Below are 23,109 nucleotides of genomic sequence, written 5' to 3'. Positions count from 1 at the left end.
TAGATTTTAAATATTGGTACCTACTTATTTAAAACATTGTAATTTAGATTTTAAAACAGGTTATGTTTGTGGAAATTTTAGAAGTTAGAATTTTTAACATTTTCTAAACATTTTTTGCAGTATAAATTTCACTTATAATTAATTCTGTTCATTAATTCTAGGTCTGTATAGGTATTATTCACATTTAAAAATTAATCAATGTGAAATTTTTTTTTCTTTTATTCTTTCATATAAGTATTAGGAATAAATACAGTTGATTCATCACAGCTGCCAAACAGTTTATGGCAGATACAAATTTTGCAATAATTAGTGTAATTTTACATATTAATAATGAAAGTCTTTTAAAGCCCATCAATACACATCTTATTAATCAGTGGTCTGTCATCAACATTTTGTTATTGTTATTTATAAATCACTTTAATTCATCGCTTAAATTACAGTTTTAGGGCTGTTTCAGTATGATTTTATGATTTAATAGATTATATTACATATATATCTAATAGATTAATAGAATATATTATTAAAATTGTTCTAGCTCCATAGTTTTGCCATTTATGAAAACTTTTCCACTTTGTGTGCTGTTGTTGTCTCCGAGATACATCAGTGGTTTATAGAAGTCCAGTACAATAACATAGAACCTGTATCTGTACTGGGGGGAGAAAGTACAAGCTTGAGTTCAGTTATAATTCCTTGGTAATACAATCTGTTGTTACAAATACATAAATACACGTACAAGTGTGAAGTAGAGGTTTACATACGTGTTGGTTACTGTCAAGTACATATATTGAAACAGGGTAGTAGTAAACAGCTGCAAGAACTGAAGTGGTGTGTCAGTGTGTATGTTAGGTTAAAATAATGGTCATTTGACCCATAGACATTTTATTTACAGTGAACTCCAGCTGAGGGTTTGATATCTGTAGTTCAGTCCTAAGCGTATAACGCACTGCATTTTAATTTTGCAGGCTGACAGTGGCGACTACTTCACAATTGAATACATCTCTGAATTTGACTCCCATTTTAAAATGTCATATGAATTTTTATTTATAGAATCTCTTGTGATTGTGCAGTATTATTGCTGCTTACAATTTGACTGTTTTTTGAAGTGTTGGGCTTATTAAAACAATTTTGATGCTTATGACTTTTGTGTTAGCATCAATGTTAATGTACTTCCAAATTCATGATGTAAATTTTTTATCTATTTTATGAAGAACTGTTATGGTGTGTTGGTTAAGAAAAAGGATTATGTATTTGTTTCAGGCTGGAGTTCGAACTACCAGGTCGTGTTACGCAGATAATGGCGGATTTGAAAGTAAGGGGTTTATATGAACGCTGCTCTCATCTTAAGGTAAGATTAACATTGAAATCTGATTTTCCAAATTTAAAATTTAAATAGCCTGAATACCCAGGCCACCAGATGGCATATAAGTTCATGTATATCAGTAGTAACTGTTCCACAGTTGTGCTTGTTCGTCGGGTAGTAACTGTATCTATCACGGAACAAATATTCATGTGAATTTATCCTGTAATTTTTTTAATTTCAATAATAAATTTATTTATGCTTGTGGGTGCCATTTTCAAACTAGGAATCTGAAATAATTTTAACTGTCACATACGTGTCTGGTAACATGTATTTTCAATCGAATGAACATTCAGTTGAACATTGTATCATTGATTCACTAAATAAAATTCAATCTTACTACTTAAACAGTTCGGTCAGCTTAAGACTATAATGTTCAGTTGGAACAAATGAAATAGTAATGCAGCGAACCAATTAATCAACAACAAATAACAGTTCAAAAATGTCACTGTCAATTATTACATATATTACAAAATATTATTCAGAAGAACAAAAGTAATCATCACATACAAGGAAAAATAGTGAAATTTAAAATTACTTTAAGAAGTATAAAAGTTATACCACTGGTTCATGCAAATACCTCTACTAGACTTAAAATGGCAAAGCGATTACCACTTGGTATTACGTTACAAGTTAGTGAACATTTAATCAAATTAAAATAGCAAATATATCTAATATTTAGGGGTGTGCGAAGCTTCGAGTATTCGAAGTCGAATCGAAGATATTTTTTTCCTTCGACTTTGGCTTCGACAAAAATAAACTTCGAGTGGAAAAGTCTAAGATTTTTGCCAGAAACGTTTGGCCCACTATTTGGATCAATATATATATATATATATATATATATATATACACTGCCAAAATATATTAGCGGCGGGTAATTTCCCGTTTATGTATACAGCAAATTCTCTCTAGTACGTCCCTCTTGTTAACGTACAATCCAGTATAACGTATAAAGCCGCCGGTCCCTTGAAACGCCATGCAAATTAATAGGCATAATAAATATATAAAGAACGTTTTTCAAAGCCCTGGATGATAATTTCTCGTTAATACGTATCGTTTTGCCGATATTAATACACAAAATATTAAACATTTTCTCATTTCATTCACAATTCTATAGCTTTGTTTAAAGACAGGTCTTGTGGATATTGTTTACAGACGTTTTCTTTATTTCGTTGAGTAAAATGGGAGTTGCAGTGCTGGTAACCGTGCGGATAGAAAATTCATTCATATAAAAAAAGGTCCATTTTTTGTGTGATTGGTGTAACAACATAACATTTATGCGGAATAATCAAGAGTTATAAATAAAAAACGCTTAACTTTTTCAATTAAGAAAAAAAAGATTCAATCATAATATTTATCCTACAAAATGCGTATTTTCGCGTTTGAATTTGTAGCAATGGATATTGGCAGATGGAGGCCATATCTGGCTAGGTACATAAAACGTGGATTATACAATGGCCAACGACTACTAATGCGTTTTTTGTTACCGTTTGTTTTCCGTTACGATGACCTAACCTATAATTTGTTTGTAAACATCATTTCAGATTGACATCTTTCGCAATCGTACACAAATGTAATACGTATACAACATTTATTTAACAGATCTAGTGGCACGTTTCCGACGCTAGTGAACATTTTGTGACGTTTCGTGAAGCTTGTTTATGACGACGTGGATAACCTGTTTATATTTTTATATTTAGTGTATTATGGCAGCATAATATGTAGGTAGGCCTACCCGTAGAAGTTATGAGTACCCAAAAGCTTGTGGGTATCAGCATTGCAAAAAACTAGAGATTCTTACAGCTGTTGACAACTGCGAGAAAAAGTGTGATGTTGCAAAACGCTTTAATATTGCACCTACAACTCTGTCCACAATAATAAAAGACAGAGCAAAAATTGAAGAAAATGCTGCAAAACTGCACCAGAAGAGGAAAAGATATAGTAAATATATCGATAGTGACCTTGACAAAAATCTTTTTGATTGGATTGTGCAAGCACGCTCTAATAACATACCCATCTCGGGCACAGCACTGCAAGAAAAAGCACGAATGGATGCACTAAGGCTTGGAAGTGACAATTTTCAAGCCTCAAATGGCTGGCTCACACGCTTCAAAGCCAGGTGGAATTTAACTTTACTAATGAAAACCAGATTAATGAATTTTACAAATTTTAAATAAATAAAAAGTACTTATTTTTCCTGTGGATTAAGACATTTAACAGTACTTATGTAGTATACATACATTTTTTTGAAGATGTTTGGTACAATGGAATTTTCTTTAGTCTATATAATCATGATGAAACATATGTAACAATTTTTTTTTATATTAAAAATTATGTTATTTCAAATCCTTTGACTTCGATTTTCCTTCGACATTCCTTCGCACAATATAAGCTTCGCTTCGACTTCGCTTCGCATTTAAAAAGAGACCTTCGCACATGCCTACTAATATTTACATATCAGTTTTGGCAGCAAAACTAGTTCAGTCATCTTTACAGTGTGTGTAAGACTATGAACTGTGTAATATTGTTAGTTTGACATACAATATCTTTTACATGAAATGAACAACAAAAAATTAGTAATTTAAAGCGGGATATGATTTTGCAATTAAAATATAAACTCTCAGAATGGTTTCCATATGTAAAGTTAACAACTTCGCAACTGTCTATCTGTTACTGACCTCAACGTAACGAAACTGTACCAAAGATGATGAATCTCATCCAGCAATATATCACCAGCGAAGACGAGTTGTAACTGGATGTACTGTGGAATCAGGGATGCTGGTAATGTCTTTCATTCCTTCGGGAAAGTTGTCACGGTTCACGAAATGATAAAGAACGTCTTCCCTTCCTTCAGGGTAAATCATCAGGGCTCTCGAAATGATCAGGTGGCGAATAGGGATCAGTATTTTTTCTCCTTTCCATTGTTGGTTTCAGCAGTTAGTAGTAAATTCCAACTTGAATCGTATCTTGATTCCAATTGTCAATGACTTAGCTGTTCAGTACAGAATGTTAAAATCTCAAAATATTATCAATGTTACTGTCTTCAATATATTTCTATGTATATTCTGATTAACTTGATGGCAGTCGTCAATTAAATATTTCTTCTTGAGTATTGTACTGCTTCAAAATTGGACATTAAAATCAAAGCTTCCTTTTCAGAGCTGGTCCAGACAAAAACTAAAAACTTCCAGAACATCTTTTTGTTTGGTTATTCCGAGCGACGTTCAATTTTGTGTTTAAAACCATATGCTAGTCTGACAGACTCAGAAATGGTATCAAACTTTTAGCCAATCATGGTTGACGTTAATAATTTGTTTGGTTTCGTTAATTAAGCATATAGAATTTAAATGCACATTAACAAACTAATTTAAACATAAAATTTACATACATAAATTTGATCACATATTTTGAAAAGTTTATCACTTGAAATAATACTGAAATAAAGAAATTATTAACTTTTCTATAAATGCTAATTTTACAGCAACAATTTCTATTCGCATTTGAAAATATTACATATTTATGGCATAGATTTAATGCTGGTCGTCGAAAGTATGACGCATAGAGAAAAAAAGTACTTGGTTGAGAATAACACATTTCATGGACAAAAAACAAAATGGATAATTTAGCTGCAAACGTAGTTATTTCTATGAAGGTGCTCATATACCATTCATAACATACAATTCATAAATTTCTGTTTTAGAAAGTACATTACACACGGGGAGAGGGGGGAAGAATAAAGTACGATTGATTACTTAATCATATTTAGGGGTGCGTGGCACTTAGTCTACTGCACTTCCTCATGAAAGAGTGGTTTGCACCTGTGCACACATCACTCGTCATATATGATTTATATAACTGAAGCCCGGCAGACTGGTTCACATCTCCATGAGGGCCCAGCTGTTGATGATGTGAGCCTGTTGAACCAAATTAATATTTCTTGAGCAATGTTAAGAGGTGATTTATCTTGAAACATTTGTTAGAGATACATTATTTTAACTATTTCAAAGTTTTTGGTTTTTAATTTGGTCAAAACAAATCAAAACCATTCTTATGAATGCAGTAAATTTATGAATTCTTATAAAAACTATAATAACTGAATAAAAGTGGTTCTACGTTATTCGTGCTAAGATGATTGAATTTTTATTTTATTTTTAAGTTATTTTAGATACTGATACAATTAGCTGTGTAAGTCCTTGTAGGAATAACAGATGTTTCATTTAGTGTGAACATAAATCTTTACATTGTAAAAATGTGAATTAAAAATATTACTTACGCTTACGTAGCCATTGTAAAATTCTAAATTTTTTTCTTATGACTTAGTTAAAAAGTTGGGTGTCTCGTTGTTTTGCAGCCTCGTAATGTGAAATTGGAAGAGCTTAAGGCAGTTCACACCAAAAATTACGTTGATTTGATGAACAGCACAAAGTACATGGGCAATGAAGAAATCGCAAGGGTTGCTGACGACTATGAATCCGTGTACTTGTGTCCGTACTCCGTGGATTCTGCGAGGGCAGCTGCTGGGGCAGTTCTGCAGGTTTGTGTGTCATAATTGTCATTATTCATGTTTTCCATGCCTTCCGGCATGTGAGATGTGGTCACGTGAGCCGTGAGCATGGAAGTGGCACAACCTGGCTTGTGCACATGTCATCCAATAATTGTTCATCGGAATTATATGAGGGTAATATGTGTGTCTATAGGTGACCCTTGCACATGTTTGTGTGCGCATGCATGTGGATGTGTGTGTACATGTACAAGTACGTATTTTGGAGTGTGTGTGTGTGTGTGTGTGTGTGTGTGTGTGTGTGTGTGTGTGTGTGTGTGTGTGTGTGTGTGTGTATATTTAAAGGACGTGATTTGTTTTTTACTCTCCATGATGGCAGACAGGAAGGATGGAATGGTTGTACTGTTTTTAATATTTTTGTACCACCACCAGACTCATTGACGAGATACCTCACCAGATGTCATCACTTAGTGAGATACAGAATTGTTTTGATAGCAGAACGTGAGGATAAGTGTTGGTGTATCGGAATCCATCGAATAGCAGTTGTGTAAACAAAAGGGGGAGATTAGTTTTAACTATATTGTTTCTAAATAATGCATATCATAGAGTAAAATAAAGCAAAGTGAATTATATACTGGGGCCGGGGAGGTGTTGGATAAACCATAAGCCACGCACCTTGGGAAAGGTTATTTATTAAGCCTCAACACAAACAGTATGGCCATCCAGCTGCTAACTGACCAACAATACATGACCATCTTAAGAGTTTTTAGTAGCTTGCTATAATGCACAAATGTTTCTTGTTCGCATGTGCGCTTATAGAGGTGTGTGCAAGAGGATGGAAGGAAAGTTATTTAAAAGTGACATTTCTTTTTACTATAATTTTTGTTAATAAATAAAATACTACAGACCATATCACCATCCACTCATATTACAAGAGTCCAAATACTGTTTTTTTTTTGTGTATTATTTAGTGTTTTTTACTGTCTATAATTTTTTACTATAATTATTTATTACATGCCTTTTTTGTGAGTTGGAATGACTATAGCAATTTTCCAGAGATCAGGGAAGATTATGGTAAATAGGCTCTTAAAAAAAAAATTGGTTGTCTGTAAAGTCTGTTTACGGACGATAGTTTAACATTGTCGTCCTGCCGATGTTGATGCGTGGTTGGGTGGTGTCTGAGGGCACCAACTAACCTTTAACAGGGGTTGTTGCTGTGGGCCAGTTCACAGCACGAGACTCCGTCTCTCTCGGTGGTCGTGACATCGCCACGTGGCAGGCAGGAGTGGTTGGACCACACACACGACTAACTTGTAACGTTCTCGGTACGCACACGCCTGTCCGGTCCGCACACGAACGCCGATCGCCGAACTCCATGAGTCGCACACGACTGCTCGCGCTGAGGGGTGAAGGCCAACTGGCGCGTCCTGGCAGGTCCCGGTAGGGCTCGAGTCGATCTCCGCTCTCCATGACAATTGACCTACACCCGTTCGAGACACTTACCACCGACCACAAACGCAGACCAGTGAGGCACCGAGGTGGCATAACGACCTGTGCGAGCCACGGGAGCACCTGGGACGATGGCAATGTGACATCATAACAAAACATTGATGAAATGATTGATCCAGAAGAAAATTAAATATCATATTCGGCCTGAGACTGAGCCGTAATAGGTTTTTGCAACCAAACCATTTAGGCATTAAAAATATTATATTCTTTGAGGAAGAAATTTTTTTTAATTATTCTATCTTTTGTATGATAAAATCTACCTCTGCATACTTTTATGAATAAAATTGAATCATTTTTATTGAATTATCACTATTTTGTATGGATACAAAGAAGGAGTGAAATGAAATCTACAATTTAATTAATAAATTTACTCTTATTTGCATTCATTAATTCAAATATATTTATTACTTTTGAAGTGTCACGCACGCCATATTTATTTTTACAAATACAAAAAAATATATTGTAACGCTGGGATTCAATCCGTCAACCTTTGGATTAGTAGTCAGCGATGCTAACCGCACGGCCACGAGGCCATATTGGAAGTAATTGTTTCAGATGTTATATATATAAAAATTTTGTTTTGTGTTGTGGAAGTTTTAAAACGTATTTGAATATTCAACATTACTTTTAAATAACCGTACAGATTGTGCTGAAAATCGGTGGACGATCGTTAAATTACATACTATTAATATTTCAAACGATGAAAATATGATTGAAATGTCAAATCGATGGTTGTTCCAATTGAGTGGAAGAGAGATGCCATGCATATGTACAATGAGCATGAAGAGAGATGCCACACATGCGTACAATGAGCATAACAGGACACATCCGTAGTGGGACAATGTGCGTTATGGGACACTTTTTCGTGCGTGCAGCTGGCGTTCATCGATTTATTAGACGTTGTCACGTCAAAAAATGTACTAATACAGGTGTTGATACATTATCACAGCCTTTAATAATAAAGTTAGGGATGTAATCTCACCCAGTTGATTTGCTGGATTATAATTTTTTTATCACCCAAAGAACCAAACTACTTGAAATTTTGGGTACCTATAGGTTTATAATGATATGTTTTAGGAGAAATTTTATTTAGTTTACTATCATTTCTAAATTTAACAAACATATTCTAAAAGTAATTTCAAAAATGATTAATGATTGTTTCAGGGTTAGTAATTATGTTATCTTTTAATTGGATGTTAAATTTTCTTTATAACCATTTCTAATAATTCTTATATGATTCCAAAATGATTTAGGATCTGCTTTGATTTTATTATTTATGTTAGCCAACCAGCATCTTTTGTCAAATTTCATCCTATTTTTAACAAGTTAATGTTATGTGTAAAATCTGCTGTAGTATGCAGAAGTTTTGTGTTTTTTGTATATTATATGGAGGTGATTTTTCTTTTTAATGTGTTTTATTAAACACTTGGAGAACCATAGTGGATATTCACTAGTTTTACAAGTAAAATGTGGGATTTTCTGCTCAATACAGGTGTTTATCTGAGATGTTAGATGACTGACCATATAATTGCAATCAAGCATGTCATAAATAAGTTCCTAGTGAACAGCATTTATTGAAAAAACAAGCACAGAAAATCTCATTTTGTAAAGTGACTGAGAAAAATTGATCACATTATCTTTTGGTGGATTACACTTGATATGAAAAGTACATTTCAATACAGGATGATGATTATCTTTCTTAACTAAAGGGTCATCACTCTTAACCATTTGATGAATATATTCATTAGTAAACATAAAATCAAGTATACTTGTGTGAGATGTTGTAAAATTGAACTAATATAAGTTAAAAAATTAGTAGATGTTAACAGGTATTGAGCTTTTATTTTTTGTAGTAATAATTTATGTCCTGAGCATTTCTATTAATCCATTTGATTCCTAGAACATTGAAGTCTCCAACAAGTATTATTTTATTTGAGTATTATAATAATTTGGATTTCAGAAAAAGAAAATAGTTTTTAAAATTCATCTGGTTTATGTTAAATGGTAAATAAACATTGCCAATCTAAATTTTGTTACCGGATGGTAAAAATATATCAACCCATATTGATTAGAAGTCATCAGTAAATAAATCATAATGACAAGACTTATTTTAGATTGCGTAGTTTTCAAAATTTTGCAGTTGCAACAACTTTCAGTAAACATTCTTTTTACGTAAAAGAGTTTTTCGTGGCTTCCTTAACCATGTTGTAGCTTTTCTAAGTTATCTACCAAAAGGTTTTGCTGTAGTAGTGCTAAGAAGTTAATTTGAAATAATCATGTAATAAATTAAAAGCAAATAATGTTTAGTTGGTAATTCTTTTAATAATGTTTGTGGCAAATGCATTTTAGGTTACGGATGGTGTCCTGAGCAGACAGTATCGATCAGGAGTTGCCATTGTTAGGCCTCCTGGGCATCATTCAGGATGTCAGACAGCATCTGGATTTTGCATTTTCAACAATGTGGCCATAGCTGCAAAGTATGCCAAATCCAAGTTTGGATTGAAGAGGTGAGTAATCAACTTTTAAGGCCTTATGACTGAATGAACTTTTAAGTTGTAAAATTCAATTTTAAATAATTCTATTTAAGAACTGTAAAAGTTTTCAACTGGAGGGATGTGAAGTCTATAAAGGCTAATTAAAATTGATACATAACCTAATTTTAAAATATTTGGAGCTATAAGCACAACAATTATGTAAAGATAATGTATTTTTACTTATGAGGTTAGGTTACATTCAAGTTTACAACTTTCCTGTGCAAAAAATTTTACTTTCTAATGACAAGATGTTAATCTATTTAAAAGGTTGACATATTTTAAGTAATATTATTCGTAGGTTTCTAGTTATGGCCATTGAATAAGTGAAAGTTAGCTTAATAAAACCAAGCGACAACACAGCCGATTTGGCTGTTTATGTTTTGTTTACTAGAAAATTAATTGTTTGGCAGAGAGCTGTAATATTTTACTTGCTATGCATATTCAGGTTAAAATATGTAAAATTAAAAATTTGTCAGCATAAACATTGGCAAAAACATGAACCCAGTAAAAATCACAGGCTTTCATGGCCATTGAAGTTTCTTGGATTTTGGGATTTAGCCGTGTGGAGGGCACGTGTTTCACCAACTATTCGGTCACCATTGCAGTCACCTCATCAAGGTAGCATCCTACTAAGGTCTTAGATGTCCTCTTGCTTTTATATACTCTTGTCAGGGAACTGTGTATTTCCTTGTTGGTTGTTTTGCCCAATCAATAGCTTCTTCTTTTCTGGTTGGCTGAGCCATCTGGCCAGTTAGTAGCAATATGTTTTTTTTTGTTGATTGGTTTTGAAGGTTCCTGAAAAGAGGGTCCCAAATTTTCTCAATTTGTAACCGTACTCCCTGTTTATGTTCGGGTGTTGTAATATTTATATGGCTTCATGAATGTATTGTTTCTTGTGTTGGGGGATGTTGGCTGTAGTCATATATTGATCAGATTCAATGCTATGGTGTGTGTCCATGAAGTGTTCTGCTATGGCTAATCTTATGTTTTCTTGTTTGTAGTTGATGTGTACTTTGAGCCAGGTGATGATTCGCATGCCAGTTTGTTGTATGTGCACTTTAACACGTGACTATGAAATTCTGTAAACAGGGATTCATTGAATCGCTGTATACAGGGAACTTGGGAGTTTGTTAACGTTAGTTACAGGTATATTCATGAAATAAAGGTACTAATATTGGTGCAGCCAGATTATCCCAAAACTGACAGCGAGCCTGTGCTGAGCCTAATGTCTCACATGCTGTTAGGTCCTGTATTTGATTGTTTATGAAAAATTTTAATGGTATTTAACATTCCACTGAATGGCAATGTTTTGTAGTATTACTGAACAGTATTTCAAAGTTCTCAACCTGTTTGTATAAAATGATAGATCAATAACATAAACATGTCATTAACAATAATTGTTCCATTTGCAAAAATTGAGCTCAACTTGATTAGATTTAAAATTATGATGTGCTACCCCATTCAACGTGATGATTCTTGATGTGCTACCCCATTCAACGTGATGATTCTTGATCTGCTACCCCATTCAACGAGATGATTCTTGATCTGCTACCCCATTCAACATGATTCTTGATGTGCTACCCATTCAACGAGATTATTCTTGATGTGCTACCCCATTCAACATGATGATTCTTGATGTGCTACCCCACGACTAACTTTTGGTATTGAGGGTTGTGTTACTGCTGGTCTGGCTACTTCCTGGGCTGTCCATCCTGTTTTTGGTTTTTATTTTTTATTTTTATGGTGTTTTGAAATCATTCCAGGCAAACACTGGGTTGATTCTCTTTAATAAGGAATCTTTTTTGTACACCAATATCCATATTTTGTGTAGTTTGCTCACTTTATAAAATTAATTAATTCTAAATATGTAAAGTTTTGAAAAAAAATGTTTGGTTTTACAGAATCTTGATTCTTGATTGGGACGTTCATCATGGGAATGGAACGCAAGAGATTTTTAAGTCAGACCCAGATGTGTTGTACATATCTCTTCATCGATATTCTGTCAAGTTCTTCCCTTATTCTAAAGAAGGGAACTATGATTATGTTGGTGAAGAAGAGGGCGGTGGTTTCACTGTAAACATCCCATGGGTTGAGGTAATACCAGTGTATATTCTGTGCATTTTCATTAATTTATTTGTATGTTAGAAAAGAACATCAGCTTTAGTTTTGAATTTATCAAGTGTGTGTGTGTGTGTGTGTGTTTTTTTTTTAAGTCCTATGATGACTAAACTAAAATGATTTGGGTAAAAGTGTAGTTCATAATAATAAATATGTAAAATTTGTAACGTGATACATTGGTAAATATGGTGAGTGGCAAATAGGAGATTTTTGGGGGGACAAAATTCAGTGGGAATCATAAATAAAGGTAGACTTGTTTAAGAAATAGCAACCAATGTGTTGCAGTGTTATTAGAATTTGTGTCATAATTCACTGGTGTTATAATTGTGCTTACTTCTTTACTTCATTATTATTTTTACAGGACAACAGCAGTGAAATGGAGGTTTTTGGTTTATTAAAGTGAAAGAAAAGTAATGTTTGACAAGTATGCAACATAGCAACATTGATAAAGTTGTCAACAAGGAGAGGCTGAAATATTGCCACCCTTACATTTTTACTAGACAAGCATGATAATTTGGGAGTTTTGGGCAGGGAACATGCTTGTTTTGCACAAAATCTGTACCTTAAGAAAAATACATTAGGATTCCCTAAGTAAAATATATTCATTATTGTGTTATATGCTAGAATAATTGAGATTCAAGTTTTTTTCCAACCTGAAATATAAAAATTAAAAACAAAATTCTACTATAAATAAATTATATTGCAAAATATACTAAAATAATAGTTGGAGTCTAGTTTCACAATATGATACCAAAATACATATATTGTTATGGGAACAAAACTATGAGAATGGAATTTATAAAGATTATGTATGACAGTTAGTGGGTTGGGGATTCTTCGAATCTTTTACTTGGGACGTAACTTATTTAATTTTGACTGTGAATCAAAATGTGTCAGAGTAACCAAAATAAAACCTCCGCCACTCTCTGATTCCTTGACACGTAGGTCAAGCTGAGGCGAGAGAAACCAGACACTAATCAACAAAAGATCAAACTCACAAAGCTGAACTTGAGATGACAGGGTTTTCTCAGGTTCCTGATGAATGAATTACCTTACCTTATATTGCTTGAACTACCTTACCTTACTACTCTTACCTTGGAAATAAAACTATAATTCATTCTGCAGGACCAGTATTTATTATGACATACTCTTTACATTACTTAACATATATTCTCAGTTATGTTACATTAACAAAACTTTGATGGACCAATAATCGTATTTCTCAAAATGGGAAAGGTACCTACCCTTATCAGCCTTCAATTTCTTTTATATATATATATATATAATTCCTAAGTTTACTATTATATGAGCTTTGTAAGTTTGTTTGTTCAGCTGTCTTCACTGTAGTGAAATTTCTTTGGCATAAGTTACCATCTGTACATAAAATAAAAGTTATTCCAAAACTATTCACAACAGGTCATTTAAAAAAGTTCATGTATATATTAATTGATTTTAGAATAAATTTTTGATTAGAAACAGTGTATTTTCTGCCTAAATTTTGTTTAAAATTTCACAAAATAACAAATAAGGTTTTAAAAAAAATGTTTAAAAAAATTGCAAGAATATTTTTGTCAGTGCTGAATGAAACTTTGAGCAATATTTTTTTAAATAAACATCCATTTAAAATATTTTAATTCCATTTTCTATAATACATAATAATATCCAAAACTGTTTATGACTTTTAACTATCTACCCTTCATGTTTACATATACTTTACATAGTTTGACTCAATATGAAAAAATTTGGTATTCATGGTTTTTTCTACATTTTGAAATTAAATTTTTTTTTTTTTGTAATACGTATTTTGCTCATTACTCAGACAAATAATTACATTCTTTGTAGTTAATCCTTAAAATATACAGGATCCAAGACACTTTTGAGTGCTATAACATTTTGCAGTTTTTAGTATAGTTTTTTTTAATTAAAGTTTTATTTATTTCTAATTGTAACATGCCTATCAACAGTTAAAGCTAGTTAACTTTAGAGATAGGCACAACACAAATTTAGATGTACAAAATAGACAATAGACAAAATATAGACTTAACTGACAGAACTAGCAAAAAAACTATCTGTGAGGTGGGCACTGCAATCTATTCACAAGGAAGGCACTCTGCATAAGGCAGGCACTATACCAACTAACAATACAATTAAGACACAAAATGTGACAACTTAAACAAAGAAAAAATAACACATTGACACATGAAAACAAAACACTCAAGTAATGTGTAATATTACAGTAATGAAAATAAAGAACAATACTTATACACAGTACTAAGGAAGAAGATACAAGGCATAAATATACACACTTTACATAAGTATTGAAGTGCCAGAGAATAAGCAGTTGTTAGTGTTACGTATTTATTACATACACATTTGGCTAATTTATTGAAGTTGTTTTTTAATCTACATAAAATGCATTTTATTGTGTATTGTACATAATGGAAACTGTAATTGACTATTAAAGTGTGGTACTCTTATACCAATATTGTCAAGAAGGTAGTTACAGTTTAGTTTGAAATTGTAACAGGTGCTAACAAAAAGTGAAACTAAGTAAACTCTGCATTCACTCAACAAACTAAGTTAGGACAAGGATAAATTTTACACTTATAATTTTGAGTAATTTAATTTGAATATTTTAACTTTTCTCACTGTATTATTTATTAACGTAATTCCAAACACACAATCATATTCTAATTTTACTAAGACTAAATAAGGTGCAAGAATGGAATCAATATTAGTGGCATAAAAGGTATTGTATTTAATTAAAGCTAGGGTTCTACGGCAATTGGAAACTAAAGAGTTCACATGATGATGGTATAATTTTGAATCTAATATGATGCTCAGATCTTTGTTAAAGGGAGTAATTGAACATTCAATGTTGTCTAACTTATAATCATACCTAACAAGAGTGTATTTTCCTTGTCAACATAATTTTTTTTACTTTTTTTCTCAATTTCAACAAGATTTGTTTTACACCATTTATTAATTTCAGAAATGTCTTCCTGGAATAGGAGACAATTGTGTATGAAAGTAATGTTTCTTAAAATTTTCTATTATTCTCAAGCAAATAAAAGGCCAGTAGAATGATGTAGAATCTGAGTTATATCATTAATAAATATATTGAAAAGCAGAGGTGATAGCGTACCATTTTGCGGAACTCAAAAATCGGCGTATTAAAGAGAAGAGTATGGATGTAAAAATTCTGTTTTTTAGATAACTAGTGAATAAATTTATGTTTTTGTTACATATGGTGACATTTGACAGCTTTCCCAATAATATAAAGTGATTTACAATGTCAGAAGCTTTAGCTAAATTGAAATAGCAAGCATCCACCTGACTCCTGTTTGTTACTACATAAATTGGATTTAAAAAGGTGAGTAGATTCATTGTAGTGGCCATTCCAATTTTGAATTCGTGCTATCAGATAACCTATTTTTTAGGTGGAATTTTGTTTAAATCTTTTTGCAAAACCATGTAGGTCTATAGTTTCTGATGTTTGATTTGCTGCCATTTTTGTAGATAGGATGACTTAAGCTATTTTCCATTGTGTTGGGAAAACTTGGGATTTGATACTATTGTTAAATATATGTTGCAACAGTGTCACAGTGATTGAGGCAGCCTTTCAAAATAAAATTTTGTATTCCATCTGGTACAGTTGGCATGCTAGATTTTAGGAATTTAATGGCCCAAAGTACCAAGCTCTCAGAGAGGAAAAAGAGATTGAGTCAGAGCTGGTATTTGATATTTGTGATTGGTGGAGGTTGTCTGATTTGACATAAACACTGGCAAAATATTTAGCAGAAGAATTAGATATTACATTAGGGTCACAGGAAGCAATCCCATTCATTTTAAAAGATATTTGTTCATGATTTTTACAAATGTCAGAATCTTGTAGGATTTTTCTTGATGATGATGTTTACATTTTGAGTCCGGTTAATTTTATCTCGTTTGAGTTTTTTTTGGCTGATTTACAGTAATGGGAAAAGTATGTTAGTACTGAGAGTTGTTATTTCATTTGAAGAGCTTATGATATATATATATATATATATATATATATATATATATATATATATATATATATATATATATATATATATATATATATATAATTTCAGTCCTTGTATTAGTTCCTTGGAAATCCAATGAGGGTATTTAGGGATTCTTTTTGAATACTTTGGAATAAAATCATTAATTTTATCATATAATAAATTAGATTATTGATCAACAAGGGCATTACTTCAGGATTAATTAAATATCTGTCCAGTCCAGTTCCTTAATGGTTTTGTATATACCCAGATAATCACCATTTTTGTAATTTTAATAGGTAGAGATGTTGCTGTTTGTTAACAAAATAGCCATTGTAATTTTAATGTCTAGGGCAGGATGTGGTATGTTATTAACGTTTAATATCCTATAACTAAATATATCCTAATACCACACATTTTACGAATAATTTGTATGGGTATCATATTCATATAACCTTACTCTAGTCTCCTAAGAAAGTAATGCCACCTAATTTAAGTGTTGTCATAAGGCTGATTATTCAGTGTACTCATGCGTGGTGAAACACAAATTATAAATCATTTGTTCACCGAGATATTTGCCGCTTTCATGGCTGTTTTTTTGTTTGCATGTATTTGTTTCAGCTTGCATATTATCTGTTACGTGTGCAGCTCATGTAAGGGACTGTGTTTGTTTAGGGGAAGGCTTGTGATGGACAGTATGTAACAGCCTTCCATCGAGTGATTCTGCCAATATGTTACGAATTCAGTCCAGAGCTGGTGTTGGTGTCTGCAGGCTTTGATGCCCTGGATGGTGACCCACTCGGAGGTAATGCAATGAGCTATACAGTATTTCCTTATTTTTACATTCCTAGGATTTACGAATTCTCGTAATTAACATATTTTATTTATTTGACCCTTCATTTTCCCCTACAGTGTTTTAATGCTTTACTTTTCCGCTTTATGCATAAAGTACTTCTTGCAATGTACGTCGCAGCAGCGCAATACTGATAGCAAACCATCACAATAAAATGAAGACTGAACACTAAAATTAATTTTGAGTGCATATTGTTTAGGTTATTTACTATACTATAGAGCCTGTGGTAATGAAAGCTTTGTTTGCCATTGTAAACAAACTTAACATCCATACTTTAATTTATGCCACATTTACCAAAATCTTTTGTTACATGCTAGCATGAAAAATCAAGCTAAACTTTAATGTACTATTAGCTAATTTTCAAACTTTTTGTAGAAATGCCAAGTTTGTTGCGATATAAGTCTATTTTCTGTGTATTGATTAATGCTATATCTGAAAGCATCTTAACAGCACAGCGTAGATTTATAACAAAAAAGAAAATTGATAACAAAGTTATAACATCTTATACCATCATATCTTTGGTTGTATAGTGAAATCCCAGAATGGCTTTGTTTATAAGGCAAACTAACTAAGTATTGATGCCAATTGGGCTCCAATGCCTTCTGAGATCATCGAGTAAGTGATTAGTGCGAACCAGTGTATCAGAGCATGTACAATTCCGAGTGCATTTAGTGTTTGTGTTCTTCCTCGGTTTATAAGCATGTTTTCTCTTTTTAAATTGATATGTTTTTGAGTTGTCATGTGTTTTGCACTACAAGGATGGCTGCCCGATTCCCCGCCCGGAACTGCTTGGCTAGCTCCTCTCTGGTGCCTGAGGGAGTCTGACCCGAGAGCTTGGTCTCCCTGTAGCCTTGCTATCCTGCCACATGGCCTGACCACACTTCTGGCTTTCCCTCCGCCACTACCGACTGTGAATCTGCACGTGGTCACAACGCTTGCTCGTTGACCCATACCATCAAGCCATACCCTCCTTAGTGGTAAACGTTTCCAGTCCTAATAATTTTCGCAGTCTTGACTCTTGTCAAGTTCAAGAACGACAAAAAGTCCAACCACGCATCGTCTGTTGCATGCATGCGTAACAGGACTTGCATGAGTTACTAGACACCACCAGTCCGGGTTCACAAGGCGCGTGTGCATATGTGCATGCTTGAACGGACCACCTGCTTCCTGAAGCAACGGAAAGTGACGTGATAGACCACTCTCTCTCCTCTTCCCTTCCTCTTCCCCTCTTCACCTTCTCCTCTCTGCACGCCCACCACGCACATTCCATATCTATCGTTGGGGCACATGTCTGCGATGGACAGAGTTCAAAGTTTGTGTAGACATTGAATATGAGCCAAACGTGGTACAGGGCTACGAACTGTGACGTATTGGTAGCTCTGCTCCTACCCCCTGCCTGGACTACCCTATGCATGTACTGCACAGTGATCGCCTGCGGAGCACAGGGAGGGAAATTAGCACAGTGCATAAGCTGCTACACGATGAAACACTAGGCCTGCACTCGGCCACGTGAGTTTACCAACTTTCACGATGGACGTATCGTATGCGATGTGTCTGATGTAATAAGCACTCAAGCCAAGAGCTTGCAAAATCAGCTGTGCAGTGAACTCACCCGAGTACAATGGGGTGAATAATTCCGTGCCAGAGTTCTCAGGCAGAGCACATGAATATCCTGTACACTTTCTTCAGGTGTGCAGTGAACTCAACCCGGTACGGGGTGGACCCTGACGAGTGTGCCGGCCATGTGTGGAAGCCTGATGCAGGGTGGCCAGCCAACCGGGAAATCGGGAAATACGGGAAATAGCCAGGATTTCTTAAAAAAACCAGGAATACCGGGAATCAACCAGGAATTTTTATTAGAACCGGGAATTTTTTTATGAAGTAACGGTTACAATAACATACGGCTGTTAAATGATCACGTTCACCACCCGTCGAAGCACGACAGCGTGCTCGTGTGCTATATTTTGTGAAAGTTAATTTGTTCATATTGCATTTAAAAACTTTTGTAGTACGTAAGAAACCGTTAACAATTCAGACTTCCATACTTATTATGTTTCTGTATTCAAAAGCAACAGCATTTTGGCTGAAAACGTTGTTGTAGGGTGGTAGTAATTTCTCGCACTGCATGTTGGTAGCACTAGTTTTGTATGTATATTTGTTTCTACTTTGCGCTCATGTTGTTGCGTCACGGTATCACGGATACTTTTCTCGAGTTTTTTTAAAAAGTTTAGTTGTGCGGGACGTTGTTTTGAATTTTTTAAACTAACATGTAATTGGCGCAGACTATCAAAATGTGAACGAGTTCGGTCACCACGTACAATGACAAATATACGGAAGAGTTTGAATGGGTGGAGAAAGATCCAAAGTGCAGGACACACGCTATTTGCAATTTGTGTAATGTTAAAATCAATATCGGTAGCATGGATGGGAAGAACAGCATTAGCCAGCCACGCAAGAGAGGCAAAACACGTGCGTTTGGTGTCAAGTAATTTTTGTGACGTGAGATTATAAATTTTTTGTTGGTGGTAGGTTTTGTTTTAAGCAAGTTCATTGATTTAATTTTTAAGCCTATAGTTAAGTTGTCTATTGTTTAACGCCAATAAAACATCATATTGTGTGTGCTTTGTGTAACAAAAATGCAAATTGTAGGCAAATATTGATAAAAACCACCCTTGAAAAAACCTGGAAAAAACCAGGAATTTTATTATCCCAGAAGAGTGGCCACCCTGCTGATGGAATCATGCAAGGGATTATGGGATGGACTGGGAAAGCTTTTCACGTAACTAGAAGCATGCTAGAGTGATTATGCAAACACGAGCCAGATGCCAGACCAAGCTTTTGTGCACGGCGCAAATTACCAACGAGAGTGCAGAAGTTTTTATACGCCGTGTTCGCTGCCTTGACCAGGTGTAGATGTCAAGGACATGCTCCTAAATATGGACGAGCTCACGTTACCTGAGCTTTGCCCCTTCTTATGAGGAGATGCAAAGTCCAGATTAGATGGCTTCATCGTGCAGATGCGTACTGTGGAAATGATCTCCTGGCCGCTCAGCCAACTCACTCAATCATGTCACCTAGGCACGTACAGAATAACCAAGGGAGGATCAAACCCGAGAATGCTTTGGCAGTGGTACCATATGTTAGGCCTTCACCCACCCTATCGACAGCACTACAGAGCTTGTCCTGGTGCAGAAGTTTCTTGCGGAAGCTAGTTTTACAGTTTAAATTGTGTGTGCAGGCACTACGGTGTTATGGTGTAGGTCGGCGATAGCACCACGAACAAAGTGTGATATAAATTATCACCCAGCTCACCTGCAATTGCCTACTGTGAGTACATTTGTGTATGGTCCAGAGACTGCATCAGGTAGGCCATATTGGGAAATTTCGTGACGCCTACCAGATTGAGGCCTATTTACACTATCATTCAAGTGTAATTTAATGTTTATTGTGCAGCCTAAAGTACAAGCTACTGTTTGCAAATTTTTTTTGTGCCCCTAAGCCAATATTTATTAAAAACATACATTCAGGCGAGCACAAACAGTCATAGGCCAAATGTCCTGTTAGTACTGTCAAGTAAACTACCGATGTGAACTTGTCATAAACTTTGAAATAAAAACTCTGAGACCTTAAAACTGTTAAATTTATTAAGTGAAATATATATAAATTTTTGGTATAATCTGTGCCCAGCGTATTTGTAGATATTACTATTTTTGCATAATTTTTTTTATCTGACTTCTAAGTTTATTTGCATGAATATTTTGCAAATTGGTCTTTGGTCAATATATATATATATGTATAATATATATTTAAGTATAATAAAATTTTGCATTTGTTTTACAATTTAACATTTGAAGTAATGTCACAATACTGTATGGTCACTATACGCTTCAAATATCAGAACATCTCACAAACTTGTGATACATTCTTTTATTATTTAGTAAAATTGTAGGATAATATTACTGTCATGCCACAATGTAAGGTTAACATCCAGATGTAAATCAACATTCCCACAAAAGAGATTCATACTGCAGCCTCACTCCATGGAGATATTTCCTAAAGTCTTCAACAGCTAATAAAACACACACATGAAACACTGATGTTTGTATTCATTGCTACAATGACATATACACGGCACAAACAAAGAGATAATATTTGATCATGCTTAACTTGATTTTGTGATCAATGAAGATTGTTATTGCAGTTTAGTATACTCTTACTTCAAATGAAAATATTTTTTTATGCATAGTGTTTGTCTCCTAAAATAATGCTGTATTTTTAAAATGCTATAGTCTCAGTACTTAATGCATGTGGTTTTGTTGCAGGCTGCAAAGTGACTCCCCAGTGCTTTGCTCACCTCACGCACTATCTCATGGCCTTGGCAAATGGCAAAGTGATCTTGTGCTTGGAAGGTGGCTACAACTTTCAAGCCACATCATACGGCATAACTTCGTGTGTCAAAGCACTGCTCGGAGATCCTTTACCATCCTTCGATACCAAACTTGCCTTGTCTAAAGCAGCATGTAAAACACTGCAGAATGTTACAAATGTCCATAAGCAATTTTGGACAAGTCTTGCAGTCAACATTCCTGTACCAGAAATTTTGCATTCCTAAACAGATCACTGAAAGAAGCTCCGAATATGAAAAGTCTAAAATGTGTGACACACAAAATGTAGATTTCTGTGTGTGTGCTTCCCTCTTGTATAAAAATGAGTGATCATTCTCAGTAATGCCTTGGTATCGGTTGCTGTTATGTGCATGCATCCTTCAGCTCGGGTAAAGACATACCTACAGTATTGTAGAAGAGGCCAGTTGTATGGTAACATTTCATTGGGTAGGAGGATTTCAGTGACTTCAAAAAAGCTTGTATGATGTGTGAAAGACTTACTTCTGTAGCTCATTTATAAAAAAAAGTATCTAACTGTACTTAAAAACTTGAGCTTGTGGGTGTTTTGTTTAGAAATGTGTGTTATCTTCTGTATTAATGTAATTACAAAGTTTATGCTTGTTATATATTGTATAGCTTTTTTATTTTAATGTATCAAAAATTTGAACTTCCAAGTGTCGCTGGTTTTTATGTTAGTAAAATACTTCTAGTATTCTTTATTCTGTTAATTTATGTATATATTACCTGTTACCTAAATTATTATCCCTCTTCTTATTTATTATGATTACTGTTTATTATTTATCAGGTAATTTATGCATATTTTTTTTTCCTAATGACTGTTCGTTTTAATGTTGACTGGAAATGCAACTGCTGGCCTAGCAGTTTTTTTTTAATGTTCCTAAAAAATTTATATAATCGTACGTACTTTAAAAAATATAAAGCTGGGTACTCATATGTTATGGACCTTATTTGATATTGTTGTTCATATTGAAATCCCTTCTTTAAAGTTTATTTTTGAATCTTAAAATTACTTATGTATATTAGAAAATATACGTGTATGTTTATACTTTATTTAATGACAAAATTTTAATACCTGCAGAGTTAGTATGGTCATTTCTGTCATCAAACCTTTTAGTATTTTCAACATTTTTGACAACCTGTGTTATGTGTATTTCATGGTTTTACTTTTAAGTATAATATGTATACGTGTATACAATAATGATCATTGTATGTTAATCATTTTAATTCATTAATGTTTGTGTGAGAGTTACAGTCTGTACTAGTTCGCAATATTCTATGTTATGACGATCTTCCTGTTGAAGGAAACAGCACAGTGAAGACTATTTTCTATGTTTGGGAAAAGTGCCTTGACAAACTTTGGGTGATTACAGTTGGGTTGATAACTGAATATACATGAATAGCCATACCATACATGTCATCTTATATTTTTGTATGTTTTATAAATACTTGTAATTTACAGTTTGCAAGTTATTGTTACACTGTAAAGTCTTAAATAGCAAAAATGTATGTTGTTATGTAAGCAGTACTGATCAAAATTAAAACTTTATAATTTTATTTGGTGTAAAGTTATTCATTGTTATATTGTACTTTTGTGCTGTACTTTAAAGAGACACTCAACTGTACAGCATTCTTTGATCTCCACTAAAATACAGTAGACTCCTGTTTATCCGGGTGCAGGTTATCTGGTTTTGAGTTTACTGTACCATATTTACTTTCATAGACCATAAAAAAAAAAAATACTTTTTATTTCCATGCATGCATATTGGCAACAGCACTTGTGTAGCATTAAATACTTAAGTACTTAAT

General features: G+C 33.8%; 1 protein-coding gene across 5 annotated transcripts in view; it reads left to right on the top strand.

Annotated features, from left to right (window-relative positions):
* The window catches only part of LOC134529112 (histone deacetylase 6), a 116,008-nt gene extending 93,151 nt beyond the window's left edge, over window positions 1-22,857 (top strand). For all 5 annotated transcript variants that reach the window (XM_063362866.1, XM_063362862.1, XM_063362865.1 and 2 more), the window contains 6 exons: window positions 1,258-1,345; window positions 5,709-5,891; window positions 9,717-9,874; window positions 11,803-11,995; window positions 16,720-16,849; window positions 21,220-22,857. In XM_063362866.1, coding sequence (XP_063218936.1) covers window positions 1,258-1,345; window positions 5,709-5,891; window positions 9,717-9,874; window positions 11,803-11,995; window positions 16,720-16,849; window positions 21,220-21,509 — 1,042 coding nt within the window. In that variant the 3' untranslated portion in view covers window positions 21,510-22,857. The remainder of the gene's footprint in view (window positions 1-1,257; window positions 1,346-5,708; window positions 5,892-9,716; window positions 9,875-11,802; window positions 11,996-16,719; window positions 16,850-21,219) is intronic.
* Window positions 22,858-23,109: the final 252 nt, after the last annotated feature.

Source organism: Bacillus rossius, chromosome 2, assembly GCF_032445375.1.
Source record: "Bacillus rossius redtenbacheri isolate Brsri chromosome 2, Brsri_v3, whole genome shotgun sequence".
Classification (NCBI taxonomy): domain Eukaryota; kingdom Metazoa; phylum Arthropoda; class Insecta; order Phasmatodea; family Bacillidae; genus Bacillus; species Bacillus rossius.
This window is presented reverse-complemented; position numbering and strand designations above follow the sequence as displayed.